The following is a 15,373-nucleotide window of genomic DNA, read 5'->3' as shown; positions in this document are numbered from 1 at the left end:
AGTGAGTTCTGCACTACGATGAGGAAGGACCAGAATGCACCTGGGTGTGTCTTAAAGGACAGGCGTCGACACGCTCTGATTGGCCGAGAGGCGAACGCCCCAAGCTGTTCTCAGTCACTGTTGAGGAGTCAATCTCTGCAACCGGTGATCAACAGGTGATCTGAATGATCAACCAATCAGAAGATTTCCACCCAGTGAAAACATTGTTTCACTATGAGATCATTTTAATGAACTCGTTCTTTATTTTAAAATAATAATAATTTAAATTAAATGTAACTGTAATCTGATTTTTTCTGTGACTGACTTGAAGTATAATATACTAGAATATATTTAATTACTCACCTGCTTTAAGTTAAAGCTCCAGTGTGTAACATCAGAAATATAATATTCATAGGTATGTTTTCATTAGTGTTTAATCACCTGAATGTAAGAGTTGTTGTGTATTATTATAAATACTATTGGCAATAAAAAAGGAAATGGCAGTAAAGGCAGACTGACTGTTTCCCCCGAAGACACAAATACAAAATACTGGAAAAACTGGAATTCTTTAAGTGATTGTGTTACTTTATATGTGTTTGGAGAACTTTGTTTTATTTCTTTCTGTAATAAGTCCAACAAGAGTGGACTTTTGGTTGAGGAGAAGACTTTAAAAACACGTCTGTGGTTTCAATGGACAGGACTGGTCCACAGACGTTTACCATTCAACCCACTGACAGCGTTTATAACAGACACAGCTTCTGGGTCTGTGACGTAAAGCCAATGTGGAAGTGTCTTCTATGTAAAGGCCAGCAGGGGGCAGCTCCATTGGCTGCAATACATAAAGTCTGATAGTATTGAGTCTTATGGAGAAATGAGCCAAGAATTAAACTAAATGTAAAAAATGTGTTGGCTCAAATTCAACTTGAGTGGTAACATTTGTTTAAAAAAGATGCATTTAATTCATTAAATAAGTTTAATAAGTCTGACAAAGTTATTTATAGTTATTTAAGTTCAGTTAATTGAATGGAATTAAAGTATTTTACACAAGTAACAACAAATATTTCATTTACTTGTACTCAAAGCAAAAATGTTTCATGCTTAAACTGTTAATAGACTTAAACGGCTCAAGGCGATCGGTTTGAGACGAACTAACTCATCAGGTTTTACACAGAGAAAAAGACTCTGCCCCGAGGCTGGGAATCGAACCCACAACCTTCTTGCTGTGAGGCAATAACACATTTTTAAATCTTTACGCTCGGGAGTATGAAGTATTGTCAAATCAAAAAGTTCAAGTCGAGCTACATGTCTTTTTTGGGGGATTTTGTCGAGTCTGAAGGCCTCAAATTTCTGTCTGGAGCCGACATCGTCTGATGGTCAGCAATGAAGTTACACCAGTTAAACCAGTTTAATCAGTGATTGTGATGGAAACTGCTCCGCTGACACCTCCAAACTCTCAGAAATAAACGTTTCCTCGGACCGCTCGTGGTTTTAACAAGACTTTATTATAAAGACACGAATGTACATCTTTCAACTCTCAATGGAATACTGACATTTCGTGTCTAATTCACATTTCTTATTTTCTTTCCTCTGCAAAGAACAAATAGCAAAAACCAAAAAAAAACTTTCACCTTATAAACAAGTGCTGCAATTCAATCTCCAAAAGTACAACACCCACAGGCTGGACGACGAGTTTCTGAACAAGATTCAAGTCGGAAATCAGATAGAAATGAACATCAGCAACCTGAAAATCATAGCAGCATCATGTTTCTGTAAAATGTTTTAAGAAAAAGAGTCGGATTTGTGATGTTTTTGTGTTCTTTTCTTTAAAGTTGACTTATTTTTTTTCCTTGAAGAATAATCCTGATCGAGTTGGATCGCGGAGACGATCCTGGGCTGCACAGTCTTGCAGGTTTTTACTATTAAAGGCCTTCGAAAGTTGTAACTGGGTCAGTTTTTCTCGAGTAGAAAAATAATCCTGGACGAGTCGATCGGCTGATAGTGACAGAGCTGAACCTGCCAATCAGGCTTCAGATTTCTGTGTCAGTCCACAAATAAACTTTTTTTTTTTTTTTAAATGTCTCTACTATTAGTTTGAAGGATCTTCAAAAATAAAACCACCAACAACAAAAAAAAAAGGATACTTCTTTTGTAAGCAGAGAAGACGAGAAACACAGGAAGTCACAGCACTTGGAAGCGCCATGAGGCCTGGTCTTTGTAGTCCAAACAGTCGGAGGCGTTGAAGTTGAGTTTCCAGGCCGAAGCCGCCGTCTGCTCTTTGTAATCCAGACAATCTGTGGAGTTGAAGGCGAGGCCGGGTGCGCTGTACGCCTGGTGGTGGTGTGACGGGTGGTGGTGATGGTGGTGGTGCCCTGATGTCTGGCCGATGTGGTGGTGCGGGTGTGCTGACATGGAGCCGCCGGTCATGGGGCTAAGCTGGTGCGGGTGGTGGTGGTGGGAGTGCATGGGCGCCAGGTACGAGCCACACTCCACGCCGCCAAAGTAAGAGCCTGACGCTGAGGCCGGGTAACCCTGGCTGTACGCTGCTGCAGTTTGGCTGTAAGAAACCGGGTAGGAGGGCGTGCCCCCGGTGGCGGAGGACGACACGGAGCGCTGCATGCAGGAGGCGCTGGTGGGGGCGGCGGGGTCCGGCAGTGAGGCCGGTGCAGGAGCCGGGGAGATGGGCGCCGGGCTCCAGATGGACGACACTGGGGCGGTGACGGAGGTAGAGGTGCTGATCAGACCGGCACCACCAAGGCCGGAGGAGATGGAGGAGGAGGAGGAAGAGGAGGACGCGGAGGAGGAGGAGGAGCTGGACACCGCCGGTGGGGTGAACTGACCACTGCTCTCCGAACCGGTGCTCTCTCTTGTCGGAGACGACTTCTTCTTCATCGGCTTGGCCTTGGCGCTGTTGCTGCTCTGCTGCTGCTGCCGACACTTGGCCCGTCGGTTCTTAAACCACACCTGAGGAAGGAAGGACGGAGGTCAGGAGGTCAGAAACCACAAAACTGCAGAACCTGACGGAGCCGGCGGGAACTAAACACCTTCAACACTTCCCTCTCACGTGACACTGCCGAGGTCTGGGGCTCTGACCTTTGACCTTTACTGCTGGCTGCTAAATGACTTCACTACCAAAGCGGAAAAACACCAGTGAATCTGTTTCTCACACTTTAAAGGGAAAGTTCACCCAAATGTAAAAAATAAACACACTTCCTCTCTTATTGTAACTGATTTTGACTGTAGTGCCAACAGCAGTGAGAAAGGACTCAACTCTTTAAAATTCAGCGCTAAAACGTCTTTGCTGGCACAAAGTTGCTCTGGATAATCCACAGAAAAGCTTCCATACTAGACTATTTCTTCAATAGAAAGTAGTTCACTTTCGTTGTTCTGAGCTGGAGACAAATATTTTCTTTTTTTGTGACCAAATCTTTTATTGGTTTGTCTTTTTTTTTTTTACCATTTGCCTTCATTATAGAGGATAATGACCTTTCATAACATCTCTATTCACTATGGTAATCCCACATTCATTATAGACAGATCTGATTAATAAAATCAAAACTATCTGCATGGAGAAAAATTAGAAAATGTGTGTTTCTATTTTGTGTGATTTTGGTCTTTTCTTTAATTAAATGGTAATTACATTGTAAGAATAACTTGTGAAACTGCTCATTTATGTCAAATATTTGAAGACTCATCCAGGGTGGTTTTTCAAAATAAAATAAGCAGAACAAAGACTGAATACATAACGATCAAACAAACAGAAAGATTTTTAGACTGGATGAGATTCGTAAAATAACTTCTCTGATTTTTTTTTATGACATTTTCCAGTTTTTAGTTATAGACCTGGAATATTTGTTTGAGGGACAATAATGGAAATAAGTTAAGGGCCTTGTGCTTCTGTCCCTTAACAAACTTATGATGTGTTGTACTTTTAACATATAATATTTTAGATATAAATTGGAGTCAAAACCAGAATTACTTCATTTTCATACTAACAGAAACACATGTAAACTACTCTCCTGTAACTTTAATTGTTGTTATTATAATAAAGAGAGACTTTATTGTCATCCATCTGTATAATAAAGCACTTTTCCTTAAAGGAACCCCTTTCTATCACTAAGTAAAAAAAGACTATATTTTATATATATTTCATAATATTTATATATTATATTCAATAACAACAATAACAGTAAAGAACAGCTGATAAACTTTACGATGAACACAAACAGTGAACTCAGTAACTGCAGGAAGTTTGTTGGAAGGAATTTTGAACAGATGATAGGAACTGATACAGAAATATGATATTTATAGGAACTTTTATTACAATTAAGTCTGTATTATGTTTTTATTTTTACATAGGCCTACTTAATAGATAAATCTTCTACAAGAGTTTCTAACTGGTTATGAAACAGTCTCTGTTTAATACTGAAGCCTCTGTGTGACCTACATAAGCAGCACATGAGACCATCAGAGAAACGTTTGGTGATTTTTATGTAGTTTTAATGCCGACAGCTGGTCAGATTCCCATTGAAATCAATGAAACGGTGGTAGAAACACTACCACTTCTGTCCACAGGGGCCACCAGAGTCAACATAAAATGGAGGTTCCTCGTTAAATAATAATCTTTAAACTTTGAAAATAAAAGAAATGAACAAAAAAAATTTGTTTTACTCCCTTTAAAATCAAGAAGGCCCTGTGACCCCCAGTGAAGCTTTGGTGCCCCCAGATTGGGAACCAGCGTGCCAAAGCAACGTTTAAAAGAATAAAATGCTTCCCTAAAAATAACAACACCGACACTAAAGATAATTCTGATGTCTTTTAACTGCAGCAGAAAGCAGAGAGGCAGCAGCCATAATTGCAGCTTTAAGCCCAGCAGAGTGCCGCTAAAGCCGGGGATAAAAAACCCTCTTTTCTAAAGGAAGCTCGCCACGGTAAGAACCTGGTCCTTCACTCTGCCAGAGCCCGGACAAATTCTCCCCTTTGATTACAGACGTGTCTCTACTTGATCAATAACAGCTCAACTTTTTAATCAGGAGGTGACAAAGTCCACCAGGAACCAGAGTGACTGTTACTAAATGAGATGTAGAGCATCAAACTATCAGCTTTAAGGGAATTTCTGCGTTTATTTTGCTTATTTGACTTGTTGGATAAGAGAGAACTTCATTCTCCCAAATTACAAGTATTTTGTTTTCAAGTTTGCAACAAAAAAAAACTCATTTCCTTTTATATTTTCCACATAAAGCATCCGGACCGACCTGCACTCTGGACTCCGGCAGGTTGATTTTCAGCGCCACCTCCTCCCGCATGAAGATGTCCGGGTAGCGCGTCTTGGCGAACAGCGACTCCAGAATGTCCAGCTGCGTCCGGGTGAAGGTGGTCCGCTCCCGGCGCTGCTTCCTCGGGTTACCTGGTAGACAGAAACAAACAGTATTAATTATATTATCCTCATTTAGACTGTTTGCTAAAGTTATAAACTGAATTACAGCTTCTGTTCGTGAGCTCGGGGATAAAGAAACATCGTTTTTTTGGATAATTACGCTTTTCTAATTACGCACGAGTTTTTCCAGCTTATAAAACATTTTTTTGGACTTCCAAAAAGCATTCTTATACATACAGGATCGATATGGGAGCGTTTTATCTTTGAGACAAAAGTTTACGGCTGCAGAAATATCGCACAGAGACACCAAGAACAAACTCCACTGTGGCCCCAAAAGCTCAGACTCTGAATCAAAGTTTAATTCAGCGATCACCACACACACTTTACCCGCTGAATAAAGTCACTTTAAGACTTCAGGATAATTCATGTCACTCAGTGTGAGCTTTAATCAGCTGATACACTTTAAAATCTGCGTAGAAATATTACGAATAATGTAGAATGATCTCCGTATCGATCAGACTCGAGCAGCACAGACAGAAAAATAAAAGCGTAATATCATAAATATTCCAATAATTTATTAATATTTGGAGAAAGTTTCCAGGGATTTTATAGGAATATTATCTCAAATAAATCTGTTTTTAAGAAATAAGTGAAGTGTTTAAAGGAGCCTGTGTTTGGCTCCTCATGAGAGGGTCTGATCCGTACCCGGGTACCCCACAGACGGGTGCAGCAGGTCCATGGCGGCTCCGCTCAGGCCCAGTCCGTTCATCCCGTACGGGGCCTGTTTGAGATAAGACATCATGCTAGAAGCGCGGAGGGGAGACCGGAGTCTGGGCGGGCGGGACGGTGCAGATCTCCCGGCGGTGCAGGTGCTCAGGTCCCCGGTGTTAAGGTCGGCTGCTGCGGGGGGAGGAAGCAGGTGAGTGCGGGCAAAGAAACGGTGCAAATACTGAATATTTAATGATAGAATCCATGTGTTATACAGCACTCTCTATATTACTCTGATAATATATGATATGAACCAACTTTAGTTTCACTATAAAGGCCTGGAAGCTTCAAAAACTTTCATCTAGGAGCTTTTTCTAAATCTGTAATTCACAAAGGCTATTTCTGTTTTTATTAACAGTGAAAGCGATAAAACAATGCAGAGACCATCAGATGGAAAGTATCCTGCTGACTGTAGATGCAAAACGTTTCTATTTACATTTTGGATCCACCAGCTAATGGATGCAAATTGGTAATAATCATAACAATCCCAATGTGATGGCCGTGGAAATAAAGGAGGAATCAGCAGGAAGTGTTCTAACATTATAGAACATATTTACATTAATAAAAGGACAACAGCTCCTCAAACTGAACTTTCTTTCTGCTCATTCAGCTGATTTTTGTTGTGTTAATAAGAAATGATTAAAGGTGAGAGAAGTGTCACGAGCCTCGGTGTGATCTCGCGGGAGAAAGCAGCTCAGTCATTACATAAAGACTCCTCACAGATCTGTTATCGCTCACATCTTCATTACCTTTTAATTAATTCAATAGCTCACAATTAAATCCACACGTTTAAATTACAGGCCACTTGAGACTTTTCTCACCTCCGAATAGCTTCAGTCTTATTTTAAATATTATTCATTCAAGCAGAGACACTTTATTTCTAACTACCGCCAGTGTGGCTGTTTATCTGTCACCATTATAATGTTATTTATTAGTTTTTTTAAATTATTATTGTGTGATTTTACTACAATTATTTGCTTAATATTCATGTGCTAGACTTTCAGCCCGCCCTTAATGTAATACATGCACTGTAAAACTAGTTCATTTAACTAACTTTCATTTATTGAAACTGATTACATTAAAATACATTCTTGATAAAGTAGCTTCAGTAATTTTAACTGACACTTCATTTTTATTTGCCCTGTGAAAACAAAATACCTTGTAAAAAAGTACTTTTTTAACTTGAACAAATTGAGTTTGTGTCACCGAAAGTTTCAGTTTCAACAATTCTTTGAGTTAAAATAACTTATAATATTACAGTTTGTGTTTTTATTTAGTTTCCTGCAGTTATTTTCATTATGGGAAGAAGAAAGTGTAAAAAGCACAAACTCAATAATGTAATTCAGTTTTCAACCTGCAGTGATAAAACTAAATGAATGCTTTATGAGTTGAAACACACATGGAAATAAATAAAAGTGCACTGACGTGTTTAAAGGCAACGATTTAAAGAATAAAACTAACATCCGAATTTAAAAATATCCTGCTTTTGCTTTTCTTCCTGCAGAGCTTCACTCCTTTCCTGCAGCTTTAATAAACTGCCTTAATTACTGACTGTTAGTATTAGTGTAAGACAATGTATTTAGATAAGAATTTCCATAATCCACTGGGGTCCTTTTAGCAGGTAAATGCTCAAATTTAGGACTAATAGCAGCCCTGTGTGCGGTGAAAGGGGCCGCGGGCCTCCCGGTGGATCTCAACTGAGGCGTTAACGCTGCAAATAAAGCTCCACGCATTTCCATAACCGCAGGAAGGAGCCGCACCGCGCAATGTAAATGCGTCAAAACTGTGTGCAAATGAAGTCCATTACAATTTAGATTAGATCTACAGGGCGACAATTAGCAGAGGACGAGGCTGTTATCAGCACAGGAGTCTGCAGCGGGCCGGGAGGAAGCACACAGAGGCAGTCTTCACAAAAACACGTTTTAGATTGAAGGAATAAAGATTTGAATTAAAGCTTTTAATGGGTTTAACTAAGAAAGGTTGAGTAGTTCTGATTTTCTAGTACAGTTTGTAATGTTTGATAAAGTAAAACCTATTTAATATATACTTTAAGTTAATAATTGTTTTGTTTTTTTCGTTTAGGAAAAATATCTTCCAGAATATTTCAGATGGAGACCAGGGATAAGAAAATAAAATATGAATAAATCCTGTAGCTCTGAATAATGTTGGTACAGACTAAAGCAGCTGGTTCGATCAGGATCAATAAACTGTTCAATAAAATATAAATATAATAACAGTCTCACCTTCTTCAGGCTCCTTTTCTTTTTTTAAAAAACAATTCCTGTTAAATGTCAAAGCACAGAGATCCAGAGTTCAGGAAATATCCACATGGAGGAAAATTTCAGATTTTCTGGCAACAAAAAAAAAAAAAAAAGAAGCAGGTTCATCAGCTCCGCGCGCGACTCACACCTGTGTCAGAGCAATAAAACGTAACATTTCACCGCGGGAAAAACCGTAGAACGCACGCACACACAACGTTCGGGTCCTCGCGCTCCTTCGCTCTCCTGCCGGTGTTGACGGACGGAGATTGATGCTCGTCTCCGAGGCCCGCGCCTCTATGAGTCAAGGAAGCACGCGGGTCTGCGTCCTCCGGGCCAATCGCGGGGCTCTGCGGGCCTCGCTGGATGACGCGGGCGGCCAATCGGCTCGCGAGCTGGCCGCCAACTCGCCCCCCCTCCTCCCTCCCCCGTTCGAATGGAACACACGTCACGCGAGTGGAACGTTCGTGTCATAAAGTTGAAGGAGAATCGAACGCTGCCGTTACATTACCGAATGTTCGATTGAGGCTAATTTCAACAGGAAGCAGCGACGTTAAAGCGGATTAATGGAGAGAGAGTGCGGTAAAATAACGCTTCTGTTTTATTTTAGCGGCAAAGAAGCTCAACCGGGCCTCTTTAGGCGCTGTTCGGCCATTTAAGAAAAGTTGTTTTTCTGTTGTCAATAAAATAATATGGTGGCTAAAAACAGTTAGCATAAAATGTGGCTTATGACAAACCAACTGTAGCCAATGGAGGCTGTACAGAAACAATTAAAGTATTTTGCTGCAACAGAAGACTTTGCAACTTGCTGTAAAGCAGATCATTCTTTATTTTCACTCTAAATATCAGGCTGCGAACTACAGGGGGGCCGGGGGGAGTTAATAAGACATGAAAACATGAATTGTGACATTTTTGGGGGTTGTCTAAAATATTAACAATATACTAATTTTGACCAGTATGTCTAGTTTTCTGTATCTTTATCATCATGGATCAGGTGTAAAATGAAGCTATTATTGATAACTGATTATTAAAGATCACATGTGCTGACAGAAAGAAAGTAGGCCCACATGATTGCAGCTATGAAAAAAAAAAAAGAAGCGAGCTCCCCTGAGAGCCACACTGCTAATATTCCTACTGCTCAGATACTTTCATTAAACTCCATTCCCTCCAATACTGTGTGAGGTATCTTCGTCCCTAAATGATACTGACAGCCTCAACCAGCTCATTCAGTTTAAAAATAATAAAGAAATACTGTTGAAAAGCAAGCTGGCCACAAAAAGCTGCCCTACAGGCTCAGACATGAGCAGCTGCTGATTAAAGCTGCTGCCATGAATTATTTGACTTAAATGACCTTTGAATGAAATCAACAGACTGCACTTAGAGGATGAAATAAAAGAGATTTTTCCGCTTAACTATTGGTAGAAAGATAGCTGGATGGTGTGAGAAATTCATATTATTTTGCCAACAAATACATACATTAATAATAAAGTAATTACATTAATAAGCATAATAATAAATGAAGTAACATTTAATGAGGAAATATCCTAAATTCCAATCATTTAACTATTTAAGTCCTGTGCAGGAAGCACCCACTTCTGAGGCAGGAAGATATCTGTAAAACCAAAAGTAAAAAAATGTCAGGTTGTGTTCAGGGGAATGTGAATTTGCTGGAAGTATTTGTTGTCTCATTTCCTCCTCAGAAATTGGCTGTGGTCGACGGCAACAAAGCCAGCGATTGATCGCAAGTATCAAGATATCAAATGGACGGAGTCATTGTTGTTGTGAGGGTTTTTTGGGGCCTAATCCCAAATTGCAGGAGTATTTTCTTAATACTAAGCCCGTAAATCCAGGGATCAGGGAGCCTAAAGAGGTGTGTGTGTGTGTGTGTGTGTGTGTGTGTGTGTGTGTGTCTGTGTGTGTGTGTGTTGGAGGTGGTGGGGGTTAAGTTTGGAGAGGCTTCTCGTCTGTGTTGTTGGCGCTTATTAAAAGCATGATGCATAAAATCCCAGGTTGTCAGAAAGCAATGCAGGAGGCTCCGGACAGGCTGCTGCACACTTTCATTTAAAAACAAAACAAAACACACACAGACAAAAGCAGCCCTGCAGACACAGGACGGGGCAGAAAAGCCCTTTAAATCAGCTGACGGCACTGAGTTTGGGTGCAGGCTGGAGGAAAAGTGCAGCTCAGTGGGCAGATGAAGATGGGACAGAGGAAAACAACATGGACCAAATACTGCAGTCTGATGTGGATCCATCAGGAACAGGCTTTGCTCTGCTGAGACTCTCCGGTAAGGACCAACTTCGCTCTCTCGCCTGTTAATTATGAAGTGTTTGTGGTGGAAAGTTTAAAAAAAAAAAAGAAGCAAAACTGTCTCCATCAGGTTGAAAACGTGGTAAAATAAAAATATATAGTTGTTGTCTTTGTAAATTCAGGCCGGAATATCAGAACAGTTTGTTCCTGCAGGGTGTGTTAGTGGATCAACTGTGGGGAAATGTCACTGTGAGTGTCTGACATAGCACTGATTATGTTTTTAAGTTTACAGCTTAGAGCTGGTTTCTTGAAGATGATAGTTTGATAAAGTGTGTTGCCTCTTTGTTTCTTAAAAATAAATGACAGACTGTTGAATTCAAATATTCACAGATTAACTGGGAGAATATTTACTCTGCTTAAAGTGAGCGAGTGAGGAACTAAAGCTGAATATCAACCAGTAAAACTGTTTGTCTTTATGGAAAAAACTGGAATGTTTTTTAATGTCGAACTGTCTCAAAAATGTAAAGATTATTTAAAAAGTATAAATAGATTTTAATTCAGATATTTTAGTGGGAGTGCATGGAGGCAAACCCCTCTCATTTGTGACATTAGAGCTGACAGGACGATGACATAGAGATGGAAATAAGCCTGAATGTGATTACGTAACACCTCAGACTAACTGTTGTATACGCTGCAGCAAAAATTACCCAACGAGTTTTTAAATGTGAATTAACCAACAAATATGAGGCATTTCTAAAAGGTTTATGTTGTCAAATTTTCTTAATTTTCCATATTTATAAACTCCTTAATAGGCAAAGGGAATACATAAAAATGCAATAGTTTCTCTTTGCTAGAATGATTTTGGTAAATTATACAACAACTGTGGAAACTGGATTAAAATATGTTAATTTTGTGATTGTATGCCCCTAAAACTGAAAACTTCCTCCAAAACCCACTGATAGAGTGAGCTGTGTCGAGTATGGAAGCCCATTTCCGCCAATGTGATGGAAAAAAAGGATTCTTTAAGTCTTTATAATGAGAAACCTTCTCAAAATATTGACTTATTATCACAAAGTCATGATTTTCAGTCAAATTAAGTCGAAATCTTAAGAAAGTTTCTCATTATAATGACTTATAGAATCTTTTTTTATTTCATCACATTGGCAGAAATGGGCTTCCATAGTAGAGAGAGATGCAACAAAATCAGGAAGTTTATCTTTAATAACCTTTAAATGATCATTTAGAAATAGATTTTCTTGCTTATAAAAAAGTCTCCAACGTCCTCCATTTTAAACATGTATGTCCCAGAATGCCTCAGTGTTCAGTGAGTTGTCCCTTTTGGGTGTTATATTATAAGAACACATTTATAAAAACACAGGCACTGAACCTTCAATGTGCACAGACTGTTATCTTTACCAAACCCTGCGATTATATCGAGTGTCGTCCCAGCTACGCCTTTATATTTAGTTTTCTGTAAACATGTCAAGTCAGGTCAGTTTTCTTTATAAAACTCCAATAACACATTTGTTTGAAATAAACACAAGGACAGACAACTTCTTAATAAGATGAGGTTTATAATAAACACACAAGGCAGATTTACTTAAATCAAATCCTTAAGGGACTTAAGATATTCCCTTACTTTATTTAAATATTATATAATAACATCACATTTGCGGTTTAAGACCTACAAGACCAGCAATCTAAATGTTAGATAGATAGATTATTATTATTATTATAAAGCACCAGTTTAAGATTTAATTTTGGTGGATGAAAGAAAATGATGTTTGAATGATGTCTGTGCAGAGTTTGACACTAGAAAGCATGTTTTCACATTGATCTGCTGAAAGTGGAAAGTTTCTCTGAGCTCATTGAAAGGCTGGTTTTAAGGGGCGTGGCCTACGAGCATGATTTATGACATCACAAATAGTTTTTAGGAAGTCAGTCGTCCAGTTTGCAGCTTCTACAGTCCACATCATCCACAACATCCAGCAGTGCTCAGACACTGAGGATGGACTTTACTGTGAAGGAGGAGATTTCATAGCGTTTCCTGTTCCTATTGAAGGAGTAGATGACTTTTAAGAAATATACTCATTTGTGGAAAAATATCAGACACATATTATTGTTCCAAGCAGATTATTTGTATACATTTCTCATGTCTGTCTAATGTTCATGTGGAAAAATCCAAATTTCACAATAAAATCCAAACAACCAGTAGACAGAATTGAGTCCTCTGCCTCTCTAAACTCCCTGAAGTTTAATATTATTGATTTTTTTTGGTGTTTTTTCTTTTTCCTTTACAGATTACAGAGATTTTCAAAATAAAACTCCTCCATGTTGCTACTGGTTAGGAAATGAAGATGCATCACTTGCTTTTTAGACTCGTAGTTGATATGTTTTATTATTTTTTCCAAACAGACTATTAATATGTTTTAATACAGGTCTCTTGTACAGAAACATTTTACATTGCCTGGCAGCTATGAGATATCCTCTCTGTGTTAGTGAACTTAATGAAAATATTTATGCAAATATGTAAACTATGAATAATATAAATGTGGACATGTATGTAGTTAATAAAGAAGTGTGTTTCTAATACTGTCAAATGTGTATTTTTATTAATTAAGCTTACAATCAGTGTCGTAGTCTGCATCCTGTTGCACCAGCTGAACTTAAGTTGTTTTGTAAATGTAACACAAACTGCTATAGACTGGAGTTTGGCAGCTCTGTTGGAAAACTAAATCAGGGCTATTTTTATGTAGAGAGTATCTGATATATATTGTCTTTGATGGATGCATGAACAGATCGATTATCAGATCCATCAAATGGAATAAATTAACTAGAAATTGACTTGCTGAACATGATTTCTCATTCGTAGTGTTTAGTGTAAAGAAAAGTTCCATCCAGACCACACACTGTACATACATACAGGGGCCGATGTCGAGTAATATTCACGGGGAGGCTGAAATATAAGCTGATTTATTCATAAACAATCACATGTATCAATACTTAGTTGGAAAAGCCCCCAAAATGAACTCAAAAAGACACGATAGTAAAGCGTTGAATAGAAATATCTAAAGGTGGCATTAGAAATCAATACATAGTTTTATTTCACTTACACAAGCTGGCTTCCTGTGGCTTTGAAAAAAAACTATATGGAAATGATTAAATTCACATTTCGTCAACTAAAATGTGCAACTTTACAGATTAAAAAAAAAAAAACTCCCCCATGTTGTATTTGGTTAAAAAAATAATAAAAAGTAGAATGCATCATTTGCTTCTTAGACTTGTAGTTTTCCCATTTTATTATTGTTCCAAATAGACTATTAGTATGTCTTAATACATTATTATTATTATTATGAAATATGGGTGACTGAAGGAACCAGTTGGATCATTTTGCAGAACTCTACTAAGATTAACTCTTTCTTTCCCTTTTATTTTTAGCCATAATAGATCATTCAGCTATATGTGGTAATTTCTATTTTTAAGTGAGTAATTTTTTCAAATGCATCAAAATTAATGTGTTAAATTTGACACCAAACAGGGGTGGCAGCTGCCCCCTCTAGATCAGAGATAATGTCAGTCAAATCTGGATCGTGATAACACTGTGAACCTCTTAACTGTCCTCATTCAGTTTTTATAAAACATTAATTTAGTTTAAACGGAAAAATGGGCAAATCCAAAGCTAATGTCAGTCATTTCTAACTATCTAAATCCTATAACTGTTTATATATAAGTCTTCATAATATAACGCCTCCTCTTCTTGTTTTTTCACTGATTTTCAGTATAATGTTGCTCCACCTCTGTTCACTGATTGAGATTATCTGCCTCTAGCTCTGCTTCAGTTTGTGTGTGTTTGTGCAGCAGCCAGGTGAGACGACGGCAGTCAGTGAGCTGCTGTTATCTGCTCCGTCAGCCTCCGTCTGCTCCACTGAGCCAAGTTCATCATTACTGAATGCAGGAAGAATGTGGCAGCTGGGTCAAGTGACTAAAGAGACTTCACCATGTGCAGGTCTACAGCTGATCCACATCAAGTATTGATATTTCATGTTGCCTGAAGATATGCAACCTCCACTGTTTGTAGAGCCTAAAAAGCAAGTGATGCATTCTATATTTCCATTTTCCAACCAACAGCAACATGGAGGAGTTTTATTTTGAAAACCTGTCTGTAAAGTTGTATACAAAAGGAAAAAATAACAACAAAAAAATCAATAATTTCTCTTTGGTGAGTCCAGGGTGACTGAGGAGTCAAGCAAAGAGTTTGGATTTTATTTTTAAATTTAGATTTTTCCACATGAGCATTTAAAGATCCCCTTCAGACATGTATTAAAACATATATACAAATATTGGAACGATAATGTGTGTCCGATATTTCATTTAAAATGTTTCAAGCTAATAGTCTGTTTGGAAATAATAATAAAATGGAAAAACGAACAGTCTAAAATGCAAGTAATGCATTTTACATTTTCATTTTCCAACGAATAGCAACATGGAGGAGTTTTATTTTGAAAACCTATCTGTAAAATTAAATTGTAAAAAGGGAAAAAAACAACAGAAAATCTATAATATGAAACTTTGGTGAGTCCAGAGGGACAGAGGACTCAACTCTGTCTACTGATTAGCAGAGAGCTTGGATTTTATTCTGGAATTAGGATTGAGCAATAGATTTTAAAGAGACATCTAATAAGACATTTATACAAATATTCTGCTTGGAACAATAATGCGTCCACATAGAAAAGTTTATCAATAT

The 15,373-nt window shown here is 38.3% G+C and overlaps 1 protein-coding gene and 1 long non-coding RNA gene across 3 annotated transcripts in view; one reads left to right on the top strand and one right to left on the bottom strand.

Moving 5' to 3' along the window:
* Nucleotides 1–1,462: 1,462 nt before the first annotated feature.
* LOC127355051 (homeobox protein OTX1 B-like) lies at nucleotides 1,463–8,661 on the bottom strand. Of its 2 annotated transcripts, none has more exons than XM_051385522.1 (4): nucleotides 8,365–8,661; nucleotides 6,059–6,253; nucleotides 5,232–5,383; nucleotides 1,463–2,940 (listed from the first exon to the last, which is right to left on the bottom strand). In XM_051385522.1, the coding sequence occupies exons 2-4, from the start codon at nucleotides 6,153–6,155 to the stop codon at nucleotides 2,158–2,160; spliced, it is 1,032 nt and encodes a 343-aa protein (XP_051241482.1). In that variant the 5' UTR covers nucleotides 6,156–6,253; nucleotides 8,365–8,661; the 3' UTR covers nucleotides 1,463–2,157. The 2 variants fall into 2 exon arrangements, with proteins under 2 accessions (XP_051241482.1, XP_051241483.1); XM_051385523.1 differs by having other exon boundaries at nucleotides 6,059–6,250.
* A 187-nt stretch (nucleotides 8,662–8,848) lies between these two features.
* The window catches only part of LOC127355056 (uncharacterized), a 59,599-nt gene continuing 53,074 nt past the window's right edge, over nucleotides 8,849–15,373 (top strand). Inside the window, exon 1 of the long non-coding RNA XR_007881667.1 lies at nucleotides 8,849–10,666. This is a non-coding gene — a long non-coding RNA (uncharacterized LOC127355056). The remainder of the gene's footprint in view (nucleotides 10,667–15,373) is intronic.

The sequence above is a fragment of the Dicentrarchus labrax genome, unplaced genomic scaffold (assembly GCF_905237075.1).
Source record: "Dicentrarchus labrax unplaced genomic scaffold, dlabrax2021, whole genome shotgun sequence".
NCBI lineage: Eukaryota > Metazoa > Chordata > Actinopteri > Moronidae > Dicentrarchus > Dicentrarchus labrax.
The sequence above is the reverse complement of the archived record's forward strand: the minus strand, read 5'-3'. Positions and strand labels throughout refer to the sequence as shown.